This window comes from Fringilla coelebs, assembly GCF_963513975.1.
Source record: "Fringilla coelebs genome assembly, chromosome: 3".
Lineage (NCBI taxonomy): Eukaryota > Metazoa > Chordata > Aves > Passeriformes > Fringillidae > Fringilla > Fringilla coelebs.
This window is the reverse complement of record NC_140030.1, coordinates 94504927-94531047: the sequence shown is the minus strand read 5'-3', so window position 1 is coordinate 94531047 and position 26121 is coordinate 94504927. Positions and strand designations below refer to the sequence as shown.

At 42.5% G+C, this 26121-nt stretch overlaps 1 protein-coding gene across 7 annotated transcripts in view; it reads left to right on the top strand.

The window, feature by feature from the left end:
• Positions 1-211: 211 nt before the first annotated feature.
• The window catches only part of ESRRG (estrogen related receptor gamma), a 370366-nt gene continuing 344456 nt past the window's right edge, over positions 212-26121 (top strand). For 2 of the 7 annotated variants that reach the window (XM_084203436.1, XM_084203435.1), the window contains exon 1: positions 9611-9827. In XM_084203436.1, the coding sequence (XP_084059562.1) occupies positions 9730-9827 (98 nt within the window). In that variant the 5' untranslated portion in view covers positions 9611-9729. Of the gene's footprint in view, positions 330-9610; positions 9828-26121 lie in introns of those variants that run through there. The other 5 variants (XM_084203440.1, XM_084203439.1, XM_084203433.1 and 2 more) reach the window with 5 other exon arrangements.

Sequence of the window (26121 nt, the reverse complement as noted above, 5' to 3'; positions counted from 1 at the left end):
GGGGACGCCGCCGGGCCCGGGGCCGCGGGGACCGGGGCCGCTGCCGCCCGCTCGCCGCCGCTCTCCGCTCGCCGGGCCGCGCCCGCCGCCGCCGCTGCCCCCCGCGCCCCCCGCGCCGCCGCCGCGGCGCCGCTCGGCCTCCCGCCCGCCGCTGGCTCCCCCCTCGCCGGCGGAGGTCGCGGGAGCCCAGTTAAAGGAGGCGTGTGTAAAGATTTTGCAATGTCCCTGCATGGTGTTGTAGACTTTCCTAGCAAAGAAACCGGCTTCGGCTTCTTTAAAATCCCCGACGACTCACCTGATTAACCTGCCTGCGGTTCTGAGCTGACCAGGTAAAGCGAGCCCCCGCACCCCGCACCCCCCGCACCCCCGCCAGCTGACATTGCATGGGGGGCATGTTTGTGCTTGGAGATGAGCCGCTGCCAGGAGCGCTCTGCCCCCCCACCCCCCCGCCCCATTCCACCTTCAGCCCTTGCCAATTGCACTTGCTCAGAGTCATTCACCCCCAAAAAATCCAGCTTTGGAAAAAGCGGCACAACAGCACCGGCCACCCGGGGTTCAGTGGCTGTCGCCTCTCGGACAATTATTTAGAATTACTGGCCCTGGTGAATATGGGGGGGGGGGGGGGGGGCGTGGGGGGAAGAGGGGAAGGAGAATGATTTTTTGGCTGCTGACAGATCTACCCCGCAGCTTTTGTGTGTGTGTGTCCCCCTCCCGCCCAGGGTCAGGAGTGCCGGGAAAGTGACGAGGCTTTAGCCAAGCAAGAGTTTAGGGCCGGGGTCCCGGGGTGGCTCCGGCGGCTGCGAGCGGAGCAGGGGGACGGGACCCTGCCAGCCGGTGCCGGGGCGCGCGTGGCTGTGGCGCGCCTGCCCATGCCGCCCTGACCCCCCACCCCCCCCCCCACCCCGTGCCCTCTCGGGAGCCCTGAAGTGTCCCGGCTGCGGCGCGGGGCGAGGCCGGCGGGGGGGCCCGTCCTCGTCCCCGTCCCCTTCCCTCCCCCGTCGCTCGCTCCTTCCTCGAACACTTGTGCGGGCGGCCGGCGGGAGCGGAGCAGGCCCGGGGGGAGCCCTGCCCGCCGGGCGGGGGTCAGGGCGCTGCGCTGCCGGGCGGGAGCGGCGGCGGGGCCGCCCCACGCGGGACGCGCTCCGCGCCGCCCGTGCCGGGGTGTCGGGACCCGCGGGCGGACGCGCGCACACAAAGGCGGCGGGGCCGCGCGCTGCCGGGATCAGGAGGGGCGAAGGAAAGTGTGCAAAGTCCACGCACTGCCCGCTGCTCCTGGCACTTGACCCTCCCAGCGCCGGCCGTGGGGAGGAGGGGGCATTTGGGGAAGCGGCTGCCTGTGGGGTCTGAGTGTGACCTGGCGGTGAGGAATTTTTTTCACTTTTGTAATTTTTTAAAAATTAAATTTTATTTTTTATTTTCCCCTGGTCATTAATGCCATGAAGGCATGACTGGTCTGGAGGTACATTTTGAAGTGCTGCAGGGGATGCATTCTGTCTACTGATTCTAGTTAATATGTTTTTCGTGATCCCAGAAAAGAGAGGACTGCATTTAAGAGATGACTAAATAATGGGGGAGGCAAGTAAAAATGAGTAGAATATAAAGGAGACAAAAATGAAGGTGAATGGTAGTGTGGGAAGGCAGGCACTGAGCAGCTTGGGTTTCTCTCCTGTAATTCTCTCCCTCCCCTATGTTGTAGTCCTGTCCCACTGCACCCCTAGCCCTGGAATCCTTTCTTTTGATACTATTAAGGATATTGTAACAGCAAACATAGCACGACAGAAAAGCAGATGACAACCCCCCCCCCCCCCACCGTCTCCTCCCCCGCCCCCCCGCACTTCAACCTATCAGTGTCTGTGACTGGGAGGGAAATCCAAGTGCCCTTTGTGAAAACCCACCAAAGTTTTAGGCATTTATTAGCTACCCTGTTTAAAATACAACATACAAAACTTGCTTGATACATTTCATTGTTACTCCCCTGTTTTATTTCAGAGGACAAAATGTTCTGGTGTAGCATGCCTACCCTCACTTTGAGAATGGGAGTAGTTTACAATATAACCTACATTAGATTATACATGGTGCGTGCATTGCATTTCCACTGAAAATAGTCAAAGACAGAATGACGAAGCGACTCATGTGGTTATGATCTTCCTTGTCTTGGGAGCATCAGGGTAGCTGGGGTTCGGCGTGCTGGGGAGGGGGGCTCCGTGGTGTGAGGTGTTTCATGTCTGTACAGGAATATGGCAAGTCTCCTTTTAGAGGACTTTAAAAATGTGCCGGGGGCAGGAGAAGGTAAACACGACATTCAGTGCGCTCATTATCAAAATAAGGAAAACAAATCAATTGCATTAACTGTCTGTGCCGTATCACAGTTATTCCACAGTATTTTGTCAGAAATTAAAAGGTTACCACTAGAGTACTATATCCATATCTCCAGCCTGGCACCACTTATTACTGCAATGGTATTTCAATATTAAGTGATCTTAGAGATATTTCGTCTTTCATTTTGAATCCCGAATTTGAATCGGCATTAGGATGTCAGGGCTGTGAGATAAGGTATAACAAACTAAGTAGACAGCTGAAGGGCTCCTGGTGAAGGTGTTGCTGAGAAGGATATCTTGGGCCGTTCGCAGTAACCTTGTTTACAGGGACATTTCAATTGCAACCTGAATTTCAGTGAGAGGCTGCCTGGACTAATGCCTGCGTGTCTGAAACCCATCACGAGTGTCTTTTGCACTCTAAACCTTCTCTCTGCCTTCCTTGCATAATCGTAAAAACTTTTCTGGAAGGTTAGGATGATTTTCTGATATGAAAATTAAGATGTTTTCCTAAGAGGAACACTGCTCTTTGAACTCATGTACATTAGCAACAAAGTATTCATGAGGTTTGATTTTTTTTTTGGTTCTCTGATGTGGCAGGATCAGTAGATGCACCAGTCTTTTTAACTTCACGAATATGGCTTTGATTTATTATATTTTAGCCTCGGTGGTTTCAAACATATTTTGCAGCGCATGAAGTCTGTTCAAGTCAGAATGTGAAAAAGAGGTGTATAGTAACAAGGAACAGTTTTGTAGTGATCTGCTAATTTTTTGTTTTCTTTTCCTAAAGCTGTTCCAGGAAAATCACGTGAATTTAGCGAGTGGGTGCTAAATGCCAGCAGCCACATTGATGAAGAAAAATGCTGTTGAAATACTTTGGAATAATAAATAGGATATGTAATGGTCAGCCACAAGATAAACATTTTACACGGTGTTTTTATGGCTCTAAATTGGCTGCATTGTAAACCAAGCTCGCTACTCTATTAAGTCATCAGAGTTTTCAATTATTTAAGATTTTCAGTCAGGCCATCTAATACAGTCTTCATCATCCCCATCAGAAAATTATGCATAAGGTTTTAATTCCTTGTTGTTGCTATGTGAGGGCTTTGTTGTGGATGGGGGTTTAATTTTGTCTTAGTAGGACAAATATTACAAAGCCCGCACACGGGAAAAAAATTATATGGAAATAACCCCAGTCATACGAAATGGGGATAGTTATGGCACTGAAATGTACCTAATACAATTTGAGATCCACTCACTAAGAAACCTTGACAGTATCTGCCTTGCAGGTACCATGCATTTGGAAATACTATATCTCCATTTAAATGCAGATCTTCAGTTTTCTCCAGGGGGCAGTTGGCGAATCTTTCGATTGAACCACCGGTACTAGAAAAACTAACTGAAGATTTACCCATGAACAAGAGACCCTTTCAAGTCTGCTTTTTTGAAATAATGATTATAAAATTTCCTAATATTGCAATTTTATATTGATTTTGAATGCCTTTTCAGAAGTCACAGAGAAGGAATAGTGCCTTTTGCTCAAGGTAGGCCAATGTCTGCACTGCAATCCTAACAGAAATAACTACTACAAGTAACTTCTTTGTTTTTACATGGGTATTGTGTTTGCATGTGAGTTTTGTGAAATGGACAGAGCAGTCCTGCTTTGATTTTGACCTAGATTCCTCCTGATTATTCCAATACAGCTAGTACCTGCTTATTTCCCACTGTGAAAATAGGAGAACAACTGTTGATGCTATCTTGCTGGGACTGCATGTGCGGTAGGCGCGCATGTCCAGTCCTCTCCCCTCCTCCTCCTCCTTGGCTTCCTTAGTAATGGATAAAATAGCACTGGGGGCCAAAGAGGGTGCAAGCCTGTATTTCCCCTCCTGTGAATTTTCATTCTTTGAGGGTTTGAGTCAAAGAGAATAGGAGGAGAAAAAAAGAGTAGAATGAGTTTATTTCCATCTCCCTATTTGGCATGCAAATTTTGCACACTTAGAGGGACGAACAGGCCATAAAACAAATCGCACATCCACCTTATTCCATAATTGCTGGAAACTCAGTGTCAGCAGGTGCCAATCCTCCTTAGAGGGGCTTGTACCATCTAGTTTCTAGCCCAGTTTTCTATATTGGTTGTCAGCTCTTTGCTTTGCCGTGTAACCCAAGGATGGAATTAAATGCCCAGGACAGAGGGAATGGCAGCTGGCTGTTTGGGATGCAGGCAGCACAAACTGCCTGAAGCAGGGCAGAGAGTAGGTCCTGCTCTTTTCTGTGCTGAGGGTGGTCCATGCACTCTATGCATTCCTGACTGCTCCCGTCTTCCCACCATGGGCAAGGGTGCTGCCTGGGGATGCTGCTCTTGTCCCTGTGCCAGTTCCATGAGACTGTGGAAATACCATCCATATTATGCTTACCTGGTAATGGCATATAACCCACTGGCCTCAATACCCCAGAGAAAATGTGCACTTCAGCCACTGCGTGGAGAGCAGGCAGATCTACATCGTCCAATCTTACATGCACCAGCATTAATGGCGGAGCTCCCATTCAGCTTAATTGATATTCCTATAAACATCTGCGGGTTTCTGTTTCTAGTGGAGGCTACAGCTGGGTGGACTTCTTAAAGGCTTATTTTGCATATTGAGGTTGAAAGGGAAGTTGAGCCTGATACATTAACTTATCATCTGTGTCATTCTCTTGACATCATTTGGATTACTACAAGCATAAATGACAAGCAGATTAGGTGCAAGATCTTCACACACACATCCGTTTTTAGCATGTTGATCAGTGGAGATGTTACTTCTCTGAAAACCTTGTTCTAAGTCAAGTCCAGGCAAGCACAAACCTGTGCATGTATATACAAGTGGAGCAAGGCCTATCCTTTACAATACATTTTTTTCCTTTAATAATCTAGGCAAGATCTCTTATTATAACTTGACCATTAGGGGAAAGAAAATGGAACTTTTCTCAAACAGCTTTTCTGTTGGGGAATCTAGTGGCAGTTGCTTTGAAGCATGTGTAATTGATTATCATACATTTATTTTAAAAAGAAGACATAACAAGGAATCTAACATGATGTTTTGGAATATATCTTCTCCCCACAACGTTCTTGAGGGAAATGTAAGGTTGCAGGCATCATTTCATGCCCTGTATGTTTTTGAACATAAATCAAAGAAATTGTTGGAGAGTTATAGATGTTCATAGCAACTGTAGCTATAATAAACACATGCAGTATATATTTTCCAAGCTATTTTGTATGGGTGAAAAGCTGAAGCTGGCATTTTGTATGAACAATTCAACTTAATCACTGAAAATTTATTTCCTAGTTAGGGTGTTTACCAGCGTAGCATGAAGTTGTACACCTTCGTTTAAGTTCATCTGGTTATGAAGGCTCAGTTAAGATTGGAAAAGAATTTAAATTGGATCTAGATACCTTGAATGAATTATTCCCAACATCAAATTTATCATGATGCCTCCATGGTGATATTTACATCTATATTATCACCTATACTGGTTTCAATGCATGTTGGATATTTTAGAGAGCAAATAAAAGATAAGAACAGTGTGAAAACTCAAACAATTTTAATTGTACTCATAGCAGAAAATACGAGCCTATTTAATACAGTGGGACAGAGAATCTTGAGTGACTGAGTGGTGCAGAGCATCTAATGGGAACAGCAAGTAGCTTAGGCATACACAGTTCCCGATGATTGTATTAGTTTTGGTTTAAAGTCATGATAGATGAAAAGAAAAAAACAGCTATTATGGAGGAGTTTCAATGAGAAGAATTTAGCCACTCATTTTGTGATGAATGCAGAAGGTGTTCCGTATGTTGATCAGGATCCATGTGCATTTAAAAGTTAAAAAGAAAATCCTGTAGTCACAGTTATTATGCATATGGATAGACGGAGGAAAGGACACTTTTGGGACCTGTGCAGGAATCAGGCAGGTCTAGATGAACAGTGTCAGACTTAATATTTAAGCAAAGTCCGAAGTGTCTGAATAAAACAGGTAGGATATGTTTCTTGGAGTCTCTGTGTACTGTTGGATTCTGAGACTGATAATTAAAACTGATACTGCTTATTGAAAATCTTGAGACTAGCTGAAAGGTATGCTTCTGCTGGACTTCTGTTTCATCGCAGTTACCTTCAGTTGTTCCTCTTTAATTACAAGAGCCAGAAGTCTCTTTTTAAATGAGAAAGCATGTCTCTTAATACTTGACTGCTGGAAACAAGGTTTTAAAATCTAAAACAAATATTCGTATAAAAACTGAGAATTTGCTCTGGTTTAGTCATTTGTAGTATTAGTGTGTCTTCTTGATTATATGTTTGAATTTTAAGGCCATCATAAATTAAAGAAGCTTTCTAAATTGTTACAAGTGACAGACATCAGGAAGGCAGGGCATGGCCCATCTTGGACACCTGTACTAATTTAGACTTTGGAAGAACAGGCAGTGGGGTTGGCTTCCAAGGGCCGCCCTTTCCACTGGGGATGGGAGGAATGGAGACCTAGAGCTTCTGACATCATGTTAAGCTCAGGGTCAGCCTCCCCTTCATTTCTGTCCTAGCTCTTGCTCCCCATCCTCCCTGAACATATTTTGCGGTCCTGCCTTAATAGCCAGACTACTTTACCCTGCCCTCTGAAGGTTGGAAAATAGCCTTTGAATTGTTACTATTCTCCTTGCTGGATACAATGCAGCGAGAACAAAATTCAAAGAGAAAATCAGAAGGGAGAAAAAAGGGAAGTCAGGGTGCTGCAGGTTGAGGTGTATCTGGGAGGGCTGGGAGGAGAAAGATTCTGCAATTCCAGTTTGTCCCATGTTCAGGACTTGTGTATACTTTTACAAAAGAAGGTAGCTGAAGGAGCTGTGTCCCTGGATCTGTGATGACCCAGCTGTGACAAGGGGGCATGGTTATATAGGAGAGGTAAGGAGGAGTGGAGTCAAACTTAGAGTGGATGTCCTTCAGCCTTGACAAGTGGGTCTGTGTGGGGTAGGACTGCTGGATAATATAGTCATATTACTACTCATGCAGCATTCAGAAGTCTCAGCTTTTCTGTGCTGACAGTTGGATATTTAGAGGCTCTTGAGGGGGAAACTTCATTCACTGAAATCCTGTTTCCACTGGGATTTTAATTTTTTTTACTTGTCTTAAATTAGTGCCTTGAGTTTCACCTGGCAAAAAGAACTTGTTTTAGTCTGTGCTGAATTTCCAACAGAAAAAAAGCCCTCTTTTGCTATGCTAGAGTCAAAAGGGACCAGGTGGACAAGTGCTGTGAGTGAGTTTTGTGCAGTGTGGGCAGCAGGCTGGGCACTGGAGCACAGAGAGCAGGCGGTTCAAGGTCACTCGTGGCCCTTTGTATGGCACATCTGGGAGCAGGATGCACAGCTGTGAGCTTTAGTCCTTACTTTTCTCAAGCACGCAATCCCTTTCTCACAGCTTGAGCAACAGAGGGACAGAAGCTGTGCTTTTGCAACATGCATTAAATGTGGCGGTGTCAGTTTAGGCAGCGAAAGGTGAGGTTATGTGTCGGAGGTGACGCAGGCAGACAGTGAGCCCTGCCTCATAGCCAAGATTTTGAGTCGCTGCCTTGCAGTGTCCCTTGAGGGAAAAGAGCAAAATTAAACCTGCTGATGCCACCGCGCACTTTCATTTCTCTGGTGTGACACAGTCCAGGGGTGGACAGGATCCTTTTCCCAAAGGAGAGAGACAGATTTGGGAGAAATGCATGTTGAATCAATATGGTTACCCTCCTGTAAATGGCCTACTTTTAACAAAAACGATTTTGGATGTTTCACTGATCAGATTTTGCTTCCTCTTACCTTTTCTTAATTTGAAGGGAGGTGAGGACATGAACTATGAGTATGTCATAAAATTGGGCCACAAGCCCTTACACTTGTTTGTGCTTGTGAATGAGTGTGTGCACACGTGTGCAACGTGCATACACGGACTTGGATGTTGTGTATGCACAGGATCTCAATTATTTTGCTGTTTGAATCACAGAGCATGTTGTCTTGATGTACTGTCAGTTTTGGTTTCTGCCCTTTGGAATAAAGTTCAAAATATTAAAGAAATAACACGCAATATACTAGTAGCTAGAATAGTCATAGTGCCTGAGGGGAAAAAAGGGTGGTGATTAATCAGTTTCACAAATGCCCAGGAAAAAAACCTCAACTCCTCCTAACCAAACCCTGCAATGGTGCACTTTTTTTAAAAGGGATTCTTCTAAATTTTGTTTCTGAGGTTTTCTGGCTGTCCTGGAGAGAGAAGTAGGTCCTGTTTGAGAAGCAGCATGCAAGCTCTACGGTCATGCTCTGAGTGCCAGGGGAATGTGTGGTCCCAGTTGCTCTTTGGAGAATCACCCTGGGCTAAATGGTGAAACAACTACATCCGAATTAATTATTGATAATTCTTTAACATCAAATGTGAGGATGTGTTTGGAGTATTGTTTCCCAGTTAAGAGTTGAAATAGTTGTAGTAGATGTATTCTTTTTAAATGCTGCTTTTCTGGTCTTACCAGTTTGCTTGGACAGCAGTAAGAGCTGCAGAAGCTGGTGCAGGTTCTGCCCATCTCTGGTTTGGTTCTGGAGGGCCGAGGCAGGAGCTAAGGGGCCACTAACAGATATTTGAAGCCACACTGAAGCTTTAGTCAGAATACCAAATTTTGCAGAATTTGGGATGTTGTGCTCCATGGTTTTAGTCTAACAGGAACCAGGCTAGATCTGACTCTAGATAAAATACTAAATGAAAAGAACGAGCCACCTTCCACTCCCCAAATCTTCTGATTTGTACTCTGTATCAGGAAAAAAAGCACTGAGCAGTGCGTGACTGATGCAGGGCAGGCTCAGGATTAATTTAGGATAAACAGGATGCCTGTTGCACTTAATTTAGAAATTCTAAGGCAGAAAATGCTTTTGAGTGCAGCTAACAGCTTCTCATCTGCAAATGCCACAATCAAGACAAAGCAAAAGATACTGTGGCGAATTCTGCAGTTCACAGTCCTGACACAGTCAGAACCTCCTATTACAGTGACGGAGACTTCTGCTTGTATCACGGCTGCCTGGGATGCAGGATTTCAGAGTGGCATTAATAAAAAGAATGCAGCAAATATACAATTTTAAAAGTCCTGCAGGACATGCAGCAAATGCCGGTGGTTTGAACTGGGTGAAGTTGTCAAAGGTTGCTTTGCTCTCCAGAGCCTGGCAGTAGCTCCACTGAAATGTGATGCCATTGGTTTTCAGCAAAGGTTTCTTTCTGCAGGGCTGCAAACAGAGATCAGCTGCTACTGTGTATACACAACTAGGGAGCAAATCAAGCAGCACATTTAAGCAGCCTTTTTAACCCTGAGACTTTCCAAGATTTCTTCTTCATGCAGGAAGTTTCCTTTATATTGTCAGCAGTAGCACTTTGCTCATGTAATGAGATCAGAGCTAGGATCACTGCTGCACAGTAGAAAGACTTCCTTAAGACATTTGTCCTTGAAACTGCACCAAACTCTTGGAAGAACCCAGAACCTGTAAGTATGTATGATATAGGCAACAATAGCACGGTGCAAAGCTGCAATCAACCATTATACGATATCCGATTAGCAGAGCAGGAGGGATTTATTTTTTCGGATGTTATGTTACATTCATTTTCAATTTGTTCTAAGGAAACAAATCAATTCGGGCTTCTGATACAGTGACTTTGCAGTAGATGAGCTGGTAGTAATATGTTTGATTTAACTATTTGTTGCTGTCATGTAGCTTGTGGGACAAATATTGTAGCCATCAAACTGTAAAGAACTTTTCTTATGTTTTTAGGCATTTTTAAAGGATTTGGGGATCCATATTGCAAATAAGTTTCTGCTTTGCTCTTTGATTTTGGCAACCCCACCCTACGCCAAACTATAAATAACAAGGCAAACGGAATTAGTCCGTATTGTTTTTAGGTGGCAATAAAATATATTTCTTTGCAGGCTTAATTTAGTCGTTAGCAATGTTGCTCTGTTTGGGGTGTTTTTTGTCTTAATTGGATTCTACTCAAGGCTGTCTATTTTGTGTTTTACTATCTTGTCTGTGTCTGTTTAAGTTACTTTGACGGGACTGCAGTCTGGTTAAACCTGTATTTAAGCACTATTTATATTCTGAGCACATTTCTGGTGAAATAAGTGTTTGAGATTTTTATTTTTTTTAAACCCTTGAACAGTATAGTTGTATTAGCAGTGAGCGCCAGAGGAGGCACAACATGGATGAATGTCAGACATAGACCTCATAACCCAAGTCTTCCCTGTACTAAGTCTGACCCAAACGTGTCCACTTTGGCAACCGCAACTAATAAATGCCTTGAGCTCCTTTTCAATAAATTTTTCATACACAGCGATACTTCTGCTTATCAGATTAATTTCTCCCAGGTTAGCCTGATTGATAGCTGGACTGTGATTTCTTAAGAGCTTTCTCCATGAAACCCCACTGAAGAGCTGCATTCCATTTAACCAGTGAATGTAAAAACTGGTAACCATGGATTCAGCCACCACTAACTGTCGAGAGCAATGACTTGTTGTAAACAATACAAATGAGCCAGGATAGCAGAAGCAACCAGACATGAAATTATTTTAATAGAAATTACGGTAAAGGTCATGTGATACTGTATTGGCTTGAATTCAGCGTTAAAGGGAAAGTATTTCGGTTTTTCAGGTTTGATTTTAAATGCACATCTCCAGTGGCTTCACGTCTGTGTAAGACCTCCAGAAGGGCAAATGAACCAGTTCTTTGGAAAATCCTCTGCTTAATTGTACATTGTGACTTAGGCCCTGATCCTGAAAGTGTAGGAATAGCTACAGTACGTGAATAATCAATGGGATTATTCCATACTAAAAATTAAGTATGTTTGTAGGATTCAGACCTTTTAAGATAAGTTAGTAAGAAAAAAGTATATTCTAAGGAAAAAATAACCTGTCACTGAAGGTAAATAATAGAAATGCAGGTTTTACTGGTGGTGTGTGGTTTGACTGGAGATCTTTGTTTGCTTGTTTCAATAGCATGAAAAGAAGTTATATTTATCCCTTTGTTTTTAAATGTTATGACTTTAATTTCTCATCCAATGTGCCTCAAATCCTTTTCCTAATTTATAGCCTCTCTCATGGAAAACTGGTAAACCATGGTGTCAGCTATTATAATATAGCATGACGATAGGCACATGCAGATCGCATGAGCAGTCGAGTGTCTTGTCTCAGGAATTTCCATCCCTACAAAATCTTTGCTGACTCCCAGCTGTCACATGGCTGTCACTCACAAATTCTGACCATAACCAAATCCTCCTTGCCCGGGCATGCGCTCACCAAACCTCTCTGTGTACCCACAGACACAGGCACCAGTGTCCCTGCTTAAGTACTTTCTCTGCATAAATGTGTCTCTCCTCCAAACCTGCTGCATTCCACTAATGTTTTTCCCTTAATTTTTTTCCTGGGTGCTGCTTCCTTGATATGCCTGTCCTTTATAAGGAGGAACCTGGAATAGGAATAGTAGTCAATAAGAAATGCAAACAAAATTAACTTTGTGCGTTATTTAATATAACATTTCAAATTGGTGTGAATTTAAATTCACAACTTTCATGGCCCCCTAAACTCCTTCAAGAAAATTAACCCTTACTGTTCTCTAGGCAGAATGCTGTCCTCTTGCAGTGTACTGGCTTACTGTTTTGTGTATTTATGTTTTGTGACATTTATATTACTTGGAAAACTTATATTGTGAGAGTCCTAGGCTGGAACTTTGGTTATTTTTATTTTTCTAGGTTATTTCTATATTTCATACATGTCACACACATCTCTGTTGTTTTACCAGTAATTTTGATTTATATATTTTTCAACCAGAAGTATTTCAGACAATTCTCATCAGTCTCTTACAGCTGACCAGTCTCAGCCAAGCACGAGTTGCCACTAAAATGCATAGATAGATGCAGGAGAAATCCTGCTCTCCTTATTTTTCTGAGCTGCCTTGTCAGACCAAGGGGGCAATTGCTTCTGTGAGTCGGGAAGGTGAGATTTAGTTTATACACAGATTAACAGCAGACAAAAATAGACTGACTTTTATTGAAAAGACATACTTCTGAGAATTAAAGGGAAACCATTTACATAGGAATATTTGGGGGGGAAGAATGCCAAACTGCAAAATATTTTCTGTTGTTTGACTTTGTTCATGTTAAGAGTGTTTTGGTGTCCTCCTGTATAGCAGTATATTAACGTTTTACCAAAAGGGAGGAGGTGGCTGGACAGGAAGGATCGCACCTTGACTTTGCGTCTTTGTCCTGGAAAGAATCCAGAACTGAAAGTAAAATGCAGGTGAAAGCACAGTGAGACTCCAGACCAATATCCAAGTAAATCAGGGAAACCACACTGGCCTCCTTACCATGAGCTGATTACAAAGCATCAAAAATTCCTTCAGCCCTTGAAAACCAGGTGGGGGCTTTAGGAATCTTTGAGCCTGCCAGAAGAAACCATGTTTCAGGGGAGGGGATAATGCAGTGTTCAGGAAGGAAGGAGTGCACTATGACTCCATGGACTTCAGTGGCATGGGAGAATGGGCAGTTTTCCTCTGCTTAAAGTATGTTTGGCACCTTTACAATCTGTGACATACGTGCTTATTCTACTCTCCTGTATTTTGCATTGAATACTGATTTTGTAATGCAAAATTTGCAGGATTTAGCGAGTGAGCTGCCAGAACTCTTTGCCCATCTGCAGATGATAGGAAGAACTGGGAAGCATGTCTCTCTCTTTCTCCCATGGTTTATAAAGGTCAGATGCTGGTTGATGGGCAGCTGCAGGAGAGTTTTCATTTGAAGCAGAGCTCTGGGAAGATGTATTTGAATCCCCAAAATGGAGACCTCAGTGTTTTAGCCATAGAGGAATCTTAGTGATTGCAGTCAGTTAAATGCAGTGCATACCTGGAATTTGTCAAAAATATTTACCATGAAAATAATGAGCAATAATTAATGAAATCTGTTTTGTGATAACAGTAATATAGAATAGTAACATTAAGTTGTATTTTATTGTTGCAATTCTATTCTACTTTTATGCTAAGATTACTTTTATCAGTAAGATAGTTTGTGTATGAAAATACCACATTCACAGTCTTTTCAACTAAATTCAAGGAGGGGTAAGTACAGGCACCTTTAGAAAATTAAAAATGGGTTTGTGATATAGAGATACAAGATGAAGGGAGTGTAGGGTAAACTGTTATCCACATCCACTCACACTTTACTTCATCGCTGAGCCAGCCAACAACACTGCAGGTAAGTGAGAAATAAATTGGTAACTTTTGCCAGATGGATTCCTGACTCGACTAAAACTACTTAATTCCATGGAGCATGGTAAACTAGTTGGTCACTCAATAACAGAATAGCGGTCTTTGAATTATTAACCCTTTGTAAACATTACAGTGTTATATAAATTTCTGCTCCTTTCTGGTTATGCCTCTTAGCTGGTGTGAGTAAGAGAGGTGTTTTTTTTGAGAATTTCTGTAGTCATTTTGTCTTTTTGAACATTTCCAAATGTGCTTCTTCCCACGAGCTTTTGAAGACCCATGATTTATGGGTTGTAATGTTCTCCAGGTCAGCATAACTGTCATAGGGTCTAAAGACAGGACTGTGATCTGTATCAGCTGCATTAACTTTCCATTAACTTTCCATGACTAGAACGCGTCTTTGATTATCCTGCATTATTCCTTTGTACAAAATAAGGTCGTTCTCTGTGTAGTTTAGTTTTAACAGAGCCAGACTGTCACTGACCATCAGCTTTTGCATGCAATAGACTCTCTCCTTCCTGGCAAGGCTTTAGGCCCATATCCACAAAAGGATTAGATGCCTTAAGTGGGACTTAAGTGGGATTTAGGCATTGAAAGCCCAAACTGAGATCCTCAATATCCCCACTGAACTGCCACCTAACCTTAGAAGTTGCCTAACCTGTGTGAGTGTCTATGTTTTCAATATCCAGCTTTCCCAGGTGGCCTAAGATCTTCTTTGGATGTTCTCAAACACTTCCATCCTGACAAGGTTGAGCCTCTCTGCTCCCATTTTTCCCCTCACATCCCAGCAGACTTCAGAAAGTGCAAACTCTTGTTGCAAAATGGTGGATTTCTGTGTGTGATATCTCTCACTTTCTCCAGCTGTGTCCTTGAAGGAAAGGACCCTCCAGTAGGTTTCTTTTAGGAGCAGCCTGGGAACCTTGAAAAAGGTACCAAAACTAAAAAATTTGACTATCACTGCTTAAAAATGGAGCTCCTAGAGATGAAGCAGGGCTGCAGATGAGTGTGGCCTTGGCCTTCTCCTGCTGGCAGCATTGGATTGTTCTTGCTCAGTGATGGCACCGGAGGCACAGGAGTGGCTAGCAGGGCTGAGGGCTCCATGGCACAGGAACAGCACCTGAAAGCTGGGCACTGGGATGTGAAATTAGCATTGCTTCCAGAGGTTTACTTGGAGAATCCAGGCCCTGGTGTCTTGTAATGGCAGTTTTTGGAGGAAGAGCTCTTTTCTGCAAGAAGTCACTTAGGGTTTCACCTGAGTGTGATACATGGTGGATATTTTGTTTTTTGCAAGCCAGGCTTATTGGGGTGTTCCAATTGCACACCCAGAAATAATAACCACTTTTTTTACGGCTTCAGTCTCGAGCATTTCTGGAGCTGTGGCAGGATTGATAGCTGTCTCGCTCTGCCCAGGCCAAAGCAAATGTCTTGTTAGTAGCAGAGTAAGTGGTCCTGTGCCATCAGTTATTTCTCAGCTGTACTCGTGACATTTCATGTGTTCTCAGCCATGTCTGTTGTTTGTTTAAATCCTGCTAGTTCCTTGATTTATCAGTTTTCTGTAGACTTTTGTTCGAGTAGTCCCAAATGCTATGCTATTTCAAATAGATGTATCCTTATCAGCAAATAGTCTTTCATCAATGGTTTTAACTCTTTCGCGTAACTCTGCATATGTCCACTTTGACCTTCTCTTCTTTAAAATACTGATTTTTTTTTTTTTTTTTTAATGGGGACAGTATTTAGGAAATCTCTTAGAATTTCTCCCAAATCATTTTGTCTTTTTGTGACAAAGTACCTTTTATCCACATTATTAGATAGGAATATTTTTCTTTTTCTCTTCTCTTCTCTTCTCTTCTCTTCTCTTCTCTTCTCTTCTCTTCTCTTCTCTTCTCTTCTCTTCTCTTCTCTTCTCTTCTCTTCTCTTCTCTTCTCTTCTCTTCTCTTCTCTTCTCTTCTCTTCTCTTCTCTTCTCTTATTTTTTTTTCCCTGAGAGGGAGAATTCTTCTCAGGGAATCCCTAGTTTATTAGTTTGTTAAAGATAGCTGGGCTGTGTGCAATCTTAATATTATTTCTTGCTGCTTTTGATTTATGGACCTGTGTACAGTGCTGAAAACAGAGATACAGAATATAGAACATATTTGTATAGAAGCATAGTCTAGAAATTATAAAAGCACAAAAAAGATATAGTTGTAAATTTAGAAACTGCAATCATGAAAAGCCTATATACAATGAATAAACTTAACATGTAATGGCATATGCAGTGTATGCCCCTTAAAAAGCCTAGAAGTGTTTATATACAGATAGGTAAGATATGTATGACTGGCTATGATAATGACACCTTAATAGCTAAGGATATTATTAATGTATTTTTAAAACTGATACAGGGAGCTCTGTTATTTTAATGGAGAGTATATGTTGTAAATTAACCTGTAACTTTCAATCTTCTCACTTTGTGTTTTCAGGATGGCATGCTTGAATTATTATACATTTATTTTGGCATTTTAGTGCACCCAAACATTGTGAGCATTAGTTCATCATACATCACAAAGGTATGACTATTGTATGGAACCAGTTTTAGGTATAGGAAGTTCAGCGAGTATTGTGCCTTGGTGGTTGCCAGATCACTTGCATGCTTGCTAAATCCTATGCACAGGGCTTCCGTTTGCTGGGTTACTCATTGAGCTTTTAATAGTCAACTTAATTTTAGTTAAGGTTCAGTTTAGTAACTCTTGCAATTAGTGGAAAATATTGCCAGCATTCATCTGGTAAAGCATATTACTTATGAAAGGCACACACGGGGTATGTGCGGAGGTAAAAGATAACAGATCCATTCTGGTGGATCCCATCATGACTGGCCTTTAAGGGTAAATTACAGAACATTCTAATCATTGGGGGTAACTTGGCAGAAAATGGAAGCTCTAGTTTGCATGTAGGAGGACATTCAGTCTCCCTTGCTCCTGACAGTGGCTCCGTGCGTGGGGTCCCTGGCTGCCCGTCAGGCCATGAGCTTCACATCAGTGCCGGTGAGGTGCTGCTCCTCAGATGGGCTTGGAGTAAGGTTTCCTATTTTAGGGCAAGCTTTTGAGCCCCCTCTTGCCTGTTTGCTTTTCCTTTCTGAAAACAACTGAGTTATCGGAGGCAAGTCTGCTGCTTGACTCTTCTAAGGCAGTTTTATGGGTTGTTAATGGGTGCAGGTAGAGGATTCTGGGTGAGACTTTTTTGCCCTCATATAAAATGGAGATATGATTTCACCCAGCCTTTTAGTGTCCTGAGAAATGAAATACTAGGGACAATAATCCAAGTAACTAAGAAATAACTTGGAAATAAAGGCAAAGGCGCAACAACCAAATGCAGCAAGGGGGTGTTTTTTTCTTTTTTGCCAAATGAATAGGTTAAAATGGATGCATTTGTCTTATGTTACTGGAAAATGAGAGCCGTGTGTTCCCACAGGATGGACACTACAAGGACAGTTACAGCAGTGTCCTGCCCTGTCAATGGTGCTCATGTCTGATCTGGGATTTCTCAGATCCATAAATACCCACAATGCATGTCTCTGACAGAATAAGTAGAAATTGTATAACAGAGGAGGCACAAGAGCAAATGCTGTCTTTATCATAATTGTGTCTCTTGCTCAGAAGTTAATGCCTGTTACTTTTGAGTGGGCAGAAATTCAGGAATGAATATCCTGATCCAGTCTATTGGGCTCCAGTCATGATCCAGTTACTGTCTTGTGACTTGTATTGTGTGTGCAGGGTCCCATCCCAGTTAGAAACACGCTGATTTAAATAAAGGTAATGATTATTTTTGCCTTAGAAACCTAGATAGAAAAGTGGAGACCGCTGATAAGCCCCCTATTGAGTTGGGTGAAAAAGAGACAGCAGAGAACTCTGATTTGTAGAAGGATGTAGGTAAGTGAAGATCTTTGCATACAAAATCACTCCCCAGCTGTATGGAAGAGCATACAAGATAATGTCTTGGCTTCACTGAGATCAGTGGGAATGAGTCTGGATATTACTGTAGGTTCTGCACACTCAGGTGCTGCTCTTGCCCGTGACAGAAACCCCAGCAGAATTCTCACCATCATATTAGGTTTGATCTTTATAGGAAAGGTATCACTGCTGGTGATATTGTGGAGTAAAAATTACTGCCAAAGACAGGGAGTTTAAAGCTTTCTGGTTTATATTTTGACCCTGTCATTCCGAGGGATACCAGTATAGAAATTGAAACATCCTTGGGTTTTTTTGTGAAGGAGGGCAAAAATGTTATCTGTTTCCCCATTTTTTTCCAGTTACAGGAAATTGGGGATCAAGGTTTTGGATGCTAATCACAAGAGGCCTTGAAAAAGGAAAAAATAGCAATACCTACCTTAGAAGAATATTTGTTTGTTTGTAAAGTTACGCGAACTCCTTGGCAGAAAGGAGCCATAAGAAGTTCCAGGCAGTTATTCTTCGGTGACAGGAGTCTCTATTTAGGCTTCTGTTAGTCTTCTTTATTTATAACAAAACCTTTGAATATAATTTCCAAGATGTTCAGCTACCAGAAATGAAGTGATAATGAGGACAGAGGGTAGGTCATGAGTCTGCAAATAAGTGTGAGATGGTGAGCTTAACCTACCAGGTGAAAGAAAAGTCAGTATAGCAACTGCATGAACACTTCAAAGCATGCACCTAGTGCTGCACTAACTTAATTATCCCTGCTATAGATATGTTTGACAAACATATCTATAGCCCAGATCCTGTTACTTCTCAGTGGGAAATATCAGGAGGCTTCTGTTTGGTTGCCAGTTGACTGAATCCTTCCTTCTACTTTTTGCATTAGTCTTTTCAAGGACTTCGCTTACCTCTTTGCTGATCTGATCAACAGAAACTTACCTCTCTTTCTGTTTAATGGTGGAAAATATTGTAAGATAGAGAATGATGCAGACTGATGGGATGGGTGTAAAATGATTTTTAAGCAAGTCTGATGAGGTTTTAGTCCTACTTTAATCAAATACTGCCTGAACCAACCAAAAATAAGCTTTTATCACCCGTGCTGAATCAACCGTATTCTGCTGTCAGCACTATTTCTCAGCAAGCATCTTGCTTCCTCTGTGTAATAGTACAGGGTGTTTTTGAGCATCCTGGTGTTGTCAACTTTCTCCACAAACAGTGTTATGTAAAATGTAAAGAGACAGGAGTACCCCAGCTCTTCCATCACAAGAAGCGCAAGCCAGTGCCCTGTTCTTTGACACTAAAACATGCCCTGCTGTTGGCAAGCTGTGGGATTTAATAGGCAAAGACCATGGGGAACTTTTTAGCTTTTTAGTCTTTCTGCTCCTGTGAAGACTGTTATGCAGGAAGGTACAGTTTTTAAACGTGGTCATTTTTAATTCCTGTCCCTGGAGTCTGGCTGACAGATTGGGAGTGCGGAGGATGGGAGTGGGCTGGAAAGACAAGCTGGAAACACAGGATGTATACATACATTAAAATGGAGCAAAACAAAAATAAGCTAACTTAGGTGAACACAGATGGGATCTGTTTCAGGGCCACTCTTAACACCTGTTTTAAATGGCCTGTGGTGAAAATCATTAGCTTAAAAAGATGCTATTTATGTCTTCCCTGAACTGAGTTTACACAAACACCAACAGTTCTAACTGGAGAGAGTGGAGATCAAATTTTGGTAGGTTTTTTTTTTTCTTTTCTTTGCCTTTTTTTTTTTTTTTTTTTTTTTTTGATCTGAACAATAGTATTTTCACTGCAAACCTTTAAAAAACCCAACCAAATAAAAAAAATTTTGACAAAGATTTGTTTTGATAGCTGTTTATTTTCGCCATGGCCCTTGATCAGAAGCCCATAGGCATTGATGTATGCAAAATATAGGTTGTTCAACAAATATTTTAAAATCTGGCATCGATCGTCAGCCTTTTCGGCTGTTACTGTTGATTCCCACTTTTGTAGCAGACCAGAACTTGTTGACAGAAGCTTTCTGATTTGAGAGTGCAGGTTGGCATAGGAATGTTTCATCAACTGACTTTGCTCTCCATGCTGATTTTGACAGGTCATGCTGAAAGTAAGACTTCGAGCTTTCCAAGTATTTCTGCTCCATGTTGGCATTTGAATTTTGTTATGAAGCACTCCTTCTGGGATAATATCTGCAAGCTTGTCTCTTTTGGAGGAAGGCATTGACTTTTCTCTATTTCTACAATTCTCTTCATGGTTTTATCTTTGTTTCCTCTATCATCATATTTTTTATTTTTTTTCTTGATGATTGTTAAGCCTACTTTTTCCGTGTTTCAAGGTTTTGAAAAGAGGCATTTATAGCTTGATTATTGACTACATTCCTACTGTAACTGAAAGGAGGACTGCATCTTTCACAAAGTATTGCTTGCCCATGTGGTACTAGTTAGAGTAACATTGGTGCATGGTATACTGTTTCTTTTATACATAGAGTGTCTGAACCAATGTATTAAAAGCAATCAGTGCATAGGGAATTTAGGAAAAACTATTCCATTAATGCACATACGCATCTCTCCATGCCAGCTGCAAGAGAATTTCCTCATACTTGGAGGTGGTGATGCAGTCTAATGGAAAGAGCAAATGCCTAGGAGTAGCTTATATTCTGGCTCTTCCCATTCTGCACACCTTTGTAAAGCATTTTGAGATTTCTGGATGATAGAAAGGGCTAAATATTATTTAAGCTTCCTTAGTTAGATAGTAGGCTTTAGTCTGCATTATTTTTGGTTTGTGTATTACATGAATAGAGTGTGAAACTGCTAGGAGAATCTTTTGTTCTTGGATACTGCACTTCCCTTTGGCCTCTCTTTTTCTGGCTTCATTTTATTGGGTGTTAAAGAGCAAAAGTAAAGAATACAGAGCAAAGAATATTTGAGCAATGAGGAGGTTCATAAATAGCAAACATATTGAACTGTGAACAAGAACTGTTTTTTTGGATGCCTCTGGAAGAGCAATGACCCTCTCGCTGCATTACTGTGGGGAGGTGACAGGTGCATGCTGTCCTGTGATTGTCCACATAGCTGGTACTTCTTCAGTGTCCAGCAATGCACTCCCTATCCTGTTTTGCTAAAAGGCCACTTATCTAAACAGTGAGAGGAGATCAAAGGGTAGCTTCAGAGCCCCACAGATGACAGATGTGTATTTATGGCTTTAATCGTTTATGTGCAACTCAAAATCATAACCTATAGGACAGCACTTCCAAACTTCCACCATCACAGAGGGACTTTTCCTGCTGTGCATTGTCATGGCTGCAGCAGACCTCTTTTCTGTCTGGACTGTGCACAGAGGACCTGTACAGCAGCTCAGGCAGCACGGGCTGCCCAAACACTCAGTTTGCCCTTCCCTCTGGGATGAGGGCAGCAGGCTGGATTTTTCCATATCGACATGTAATAGCTCACTTAGTACAAGAAACATGCAATGTAGCTGGGGAACCTTGCTCTGAGTAATCATCTGTAACTGCAAGTGAAGATTTCTAAAAGCAGATCAGTAATCTGGAAAAATTGTATGTATTTTGTTAAAGGAGGTCTCTGAGCCACAAACAGAGGGATGTTGGGAAGAGTAGTCTGGAGAATTGTCACTATACCCCTGCTCCATGACCTTCACTAAGCATCTGCTGTTTGCCAAGGGCCTGGACAAGCCAATCAGCCTAAGTGGCCCTTTGGTTTCACCTGCTGGGGCCATTCTAGGTGCAGCAGGGCACAGATGACCATGAATATATCTGTATGTGTATGTGCAGGGATGGCTGAGTGGACATTCAGTGGGGAGTATACAGCACTGTGCACATAACTGCAGCACATCATAATCCCTTTTCTGGTACTTCATCTTATCTTCATGCTTTTTTTGCAATGCTCTTGACTACTTAAAGACCAGCATATTCAACAAGCTTATTTACCCTTTGTTCTTTGTGTGTCTCCTGTAGTGAGAACCTAAACTCCTGCAATTCTAGCCCTGTGTTTGCAAGTCAGTTTGTAAGGTTACCAGAATGCCATGGACTTATTATATTATTATTATTATTATTGTTATTGTTATTATTTTGTTTAATTTAGTTCTTGGTTAAGAAGCTGTAAAAATAAGGCCAGGCTGTGACAGAAAGAGATGGTCTAAAACTGATGCTAAATAAATAGTCTCTTACCACATCAGAAATGAAGACGGGACCCTTGCAGAGCAATTTTTAATGTCTTACATAGCGGGGTGGGGTGGCACTTCCTTTTGGTGTGGAATGTGAACGTTGGCTTTGTGAATGGCAGAGTATGATATCCTGTGGCACAGTGATTTCACCTGCTGATTTTTAAGGGACTGTCCCACCTCTGAAGCCTAGGGGCTTCTGTAAAATATTATTTAGTTAATTCAAACCCATACTTGTCTCCAAAATATCCTTGCCTAGAGTTTCTGCAGAGTCTATAGAGGCTGGATGCATGAAGAATTTTTTTTTTATCAAGCACCTGCTTTCTTTGCCTAGCTCAGTTATGCAGCAAGGTTGTTTTCTATAGTATTAAGAAGTGAGCAATATATTCCATATGCTACCAAGCTTTGTAAAGAATCCTGCTGATGACAATTTCACAGCTGCTGAGAAATAGGCCAAGCTTTCCCTATAAAGTGACAGTAAGGAAAAGAATATCTCTTCCATTAGTATTGGCCATGCATCCTCCCCAACTTTTTCCCTCTTGAAGGAAAATGTTAGCCTGTCCGAACTATGGAACAACAGATGGTGACAGAAACCAATTTCTACTGCAAAGCCGTTTGGTCAGGAAGTATCAAAAAATGTTTTGGAATTGTGGAAATGAATTCTTGGCTGCAGGGCTACCAGCAGCCTACTGGAAATGAGACATGAAGCAACTGCTTAACAAATGCGAGAGCCTGCTTGGCCCTGAGAGAAATGGCTTTGGGCAAACATTTTGGAAATTAAGAACTTTATATGCTAGGGTCTGGACTTCAGAAGTGTTCTGAGTATTATGGATGTTATACAGATTAGGTTCTTAATTTCTGGTCACTGGTTGCTTGACCAGCTACCAAGAAAGTAGCCTTCAAAATATGCAGAATGACCTCCAGCTGAGACAAGCTTAATATAGCTCCTCCTGGCCTAGTCAGGTGGAACCTTCTCTTTTGGCTCAGCCGATTTGCTGCCCACAGACCATGAAAGTCCCAGGGATCTGGTAACATACAGGGACGCAGAATTAATGCAGAAAGAGCACAGGCCACTCTACTCACAGGTTGGGTTTAGTAGGTTGTGTGTGTCTGCAAGTTGCTGGACACAGCAGGTTCCTTTGGCGATTCCTGTACCTGACCAAATGCATCTCCTTGGAGAACAGTTTCAGAAGGAGAATTTGTTTATTTTTTGGAATTGCACCATAGTTATCTGTCTGTGCCATTAACTCTCCGATATAATCAGCAACATGTTTTTCCCCTCGGAATTTCCATGGTGAGTCTTAGCTGCTCCTATAGAAAATGTCTTGAGAGAGCTCCCCATACACGTGGAACATAAACGATAGTAGCTGAGCCATCTTGTTTTATCTGTTCTGTTACAAATGTATACCAAGTTGTACGGTAAGGTCATGTCACCAGCCACACAGAGCAGATGGAAGTATCTTTCCACATATTGACTCATGTTACTCTGATAAAAGGAGTTTGTTTCTCTCCTTCTGTCAAGCCTGCTAGCCTCTGGCAAGGGACACAGGCCTCAGCGAGGAGAACTTTACCAATAATGTTTAAGTGACCATCTGATTAAAATACACTATCATTGGCCAGTATAGTTAGCCTGCACCAAAAACTGTTTGGAGTAGCCAGTTCTATTTCTTATATCTGTGTAAGGCAAATTAAACCAGGTAGTGTTGTTCCAGGTTGGGGAGACATTGGGGAATTAACTCTTGTGGAAGCAGATTTTTGGATTTTATGAGGATCCCTTCAAGGCCTCAATACTGGGCTCTTTGGAGACTAATCTCAGTAAAGCAAGTGCCAGATCTCTGAACTGTCCTTTATTATAGAAAAGCGACAACTCCCTGAACATGGGTTGTGAATGCTCTGTGTTAGCTACCAAAAATGTGATTTGCAAAGCGCCAGGAAAATCCTGACAGCTAAAAGAACTACAGTTGTGCTGTGAGCATCTGAAAAGCAGATATCTTCTGTATTTCTGTTTGTGGTGAGTGGTATTTGACTTGATGAGAGCACGGTTCTCAGATTGAAAACACATGAGGCTGAAGTCAAAAGGGAGTCAGTGTAATCATTAGCTGACTCACCTTCTAGATGTGACAAGTAATGAACCATTCTAAACTTGCCTGGAGCTTTCTTTGGGACAATACCCACAGGGGAAACCCTCTTACGCTCAAGTGAAGCATTATCAAATGGGCCCTCTATTTTCCCCAAATGCCAGCTCTTTTCTGTCTTGTCTCTAACCACCTGAGGACATATAACTGCTGATCTCAGCATCCCAGCCTACATTTGCATCTCGGGGCTCGAGTACAGCATAGTAAAATCCCCAACACAGCCGTTTTTACAAAAATTGCATATGCTTTTTGTTAGTTTCTTCTTTTCTTATTAGCCTTCTCCCACAATGGGGAAGTGTTTTAACTGCCCGTGCTGGGATTTCATGTTAGCAAACCTCTAACCGGCATTTGGCTCTTTCCACTTTCTTACTTTGATTTGGATGACTGCCTGAAGCACCTGCTAATGGCCTGAAGCCTTGGAGCCGAAATTTGCAGTTTGTGTCCCACGCTCACTCTGTTTTGTTACCTGCCTTCTGGAGCACCTGCTCCGTGGTCTGGGCTCAAGAGCCTGCTTTCTACCTGCTGACAGCGGCACTCTTCACAGCTCTGCCTCTTCTCAGCTTTGTCCTGCACTTTGTCCTGCTCTCTGTAGCCCCTGCTTCAGCTTTGCCCGGGTTTTCAGGGTAGCATCAACGTGCCCTGTGTGTTCCAGTGCTTGAGAGAAGAATGGTGTTCCCCCTGGTACTTGGGAACAAAGGTGATGCCCAAGTAAATTGATGATTGTGGTCATCCTAAAACATTTGCCATGGCATTTGCCAGCAGAATGTCTGAGTTTTTAAAAATAGGTTTTATAGGGAAATTGTGAACTAGGCCAGCTGGCTGAAATCAGCTTGTAGGTCAGCAGAGGTCAGAAGCTACCTTGCAATTCAGTCATCAGGAAACATAGGAAAAAATGTGCCCACTTAACAGAGAGGGACCAAAAGAAACTCAAAAGATCTGAGGAACACTTCTCCTTTTTCACTGCCTTTTGAGGATCTGCATGCTTTTCCATGAGGTTGCTCCTTATGCCCACACATAGGGAAGGCTGTTAGAAGTAGCTCTTTAGGCTGTGTGAGTAAATGCTCCTCCCTGTCAAGGTGCAAAGCTAATGGAGAATTTCAGGGGTAACATCTTCCAGCATGGAATTTTCTTTCCATTCTACCTTGGGAAGCATTCATTTTTTCCCAAGAGTCTTGGTCTGTGCCAAGGGTATTGTTTACATGGATCTTCCTTTTCCAAAAAGGTGGTTTTGTTTCTGTGTTAGAAGGATGCTGTTAACAGCAACAGAAGAACTCAGGTATTGGCTTCCTGCTGGTCCCCTTGCTGACAGGGTCATCCTGTTTCCCAATGAGCTGCATTCCTTAATACAGCCACACTGTGCCCCCCACCCACCTTCCACATTGGTACTGTGAGGTTTTCCCCAGGAACCACCTCCCTGAGTGCCTGGGCTGCGCACTGAGGCTTGTTCATACCAGAGACATCTGCTCTTGCAGAACTGGGCAGGGCAAGGATTGATTTTTTTTTTTTTTTCCTTCTTGCTTTCCTTTGGTTGCCTCAAAATAACCCTAATTAATTTTGTGGAGAGTTTAGTGTGCTCCCATCATGGGATTGCTCTTTGTGCGGATCTCTTGCATGCTATATTTAGGTATGGTTTTTGGAACACCATGTGACCCGAATCAGATAACTTCTGAACTACTAATCATGTCTTTGACACTGACTCCCTCCGTGGCTTTGGGGCATTTTATGGTTGTTTCCCTACATATAGAATGAAAACAGATATACTCCTCTGCCTTGTAAGAGCTTCTGCCAGGTTTAACAAGTATTTAAGACATTGGTTTAAAGTAAATTTGATTTTATTGTTTCTACTGTAATCTTAGTTTCATTGTTTCTTAGATGTTTACCTTTCTAAAATGATTTGTTACCATCTTAATTTCCTTAATGGATGCCCCTATTTCACCATTATAAATGAAATGAGTTTCTTCTGTGTTGTACATGAAAATAGGGCAGAAAGAAAAAAGCGAAATGCCCTCATTTCCTGCCCCACACAAATTTTCTTCCTATATTTACTAGTTGATCGATCCATGGAGATGAAAAGCTCAAAACATTGACCTGAACTATTTCCCCTTGTGCTAGCTACATCCCTTTTTTAACACGGGAAGTTAGTTATCTGCTTGGTTTTTTCCTGATTTTTTGAGCTGTGTAGCCTGACTTGTATCCTGTCCTCTTGCACTGCTCGAGGCCCCTCCAGCCCTGGAGGAAGCTGAGCTCCCTTTGGCTCCTCATGCTGCTTGGCTGGGGTTTGGAGC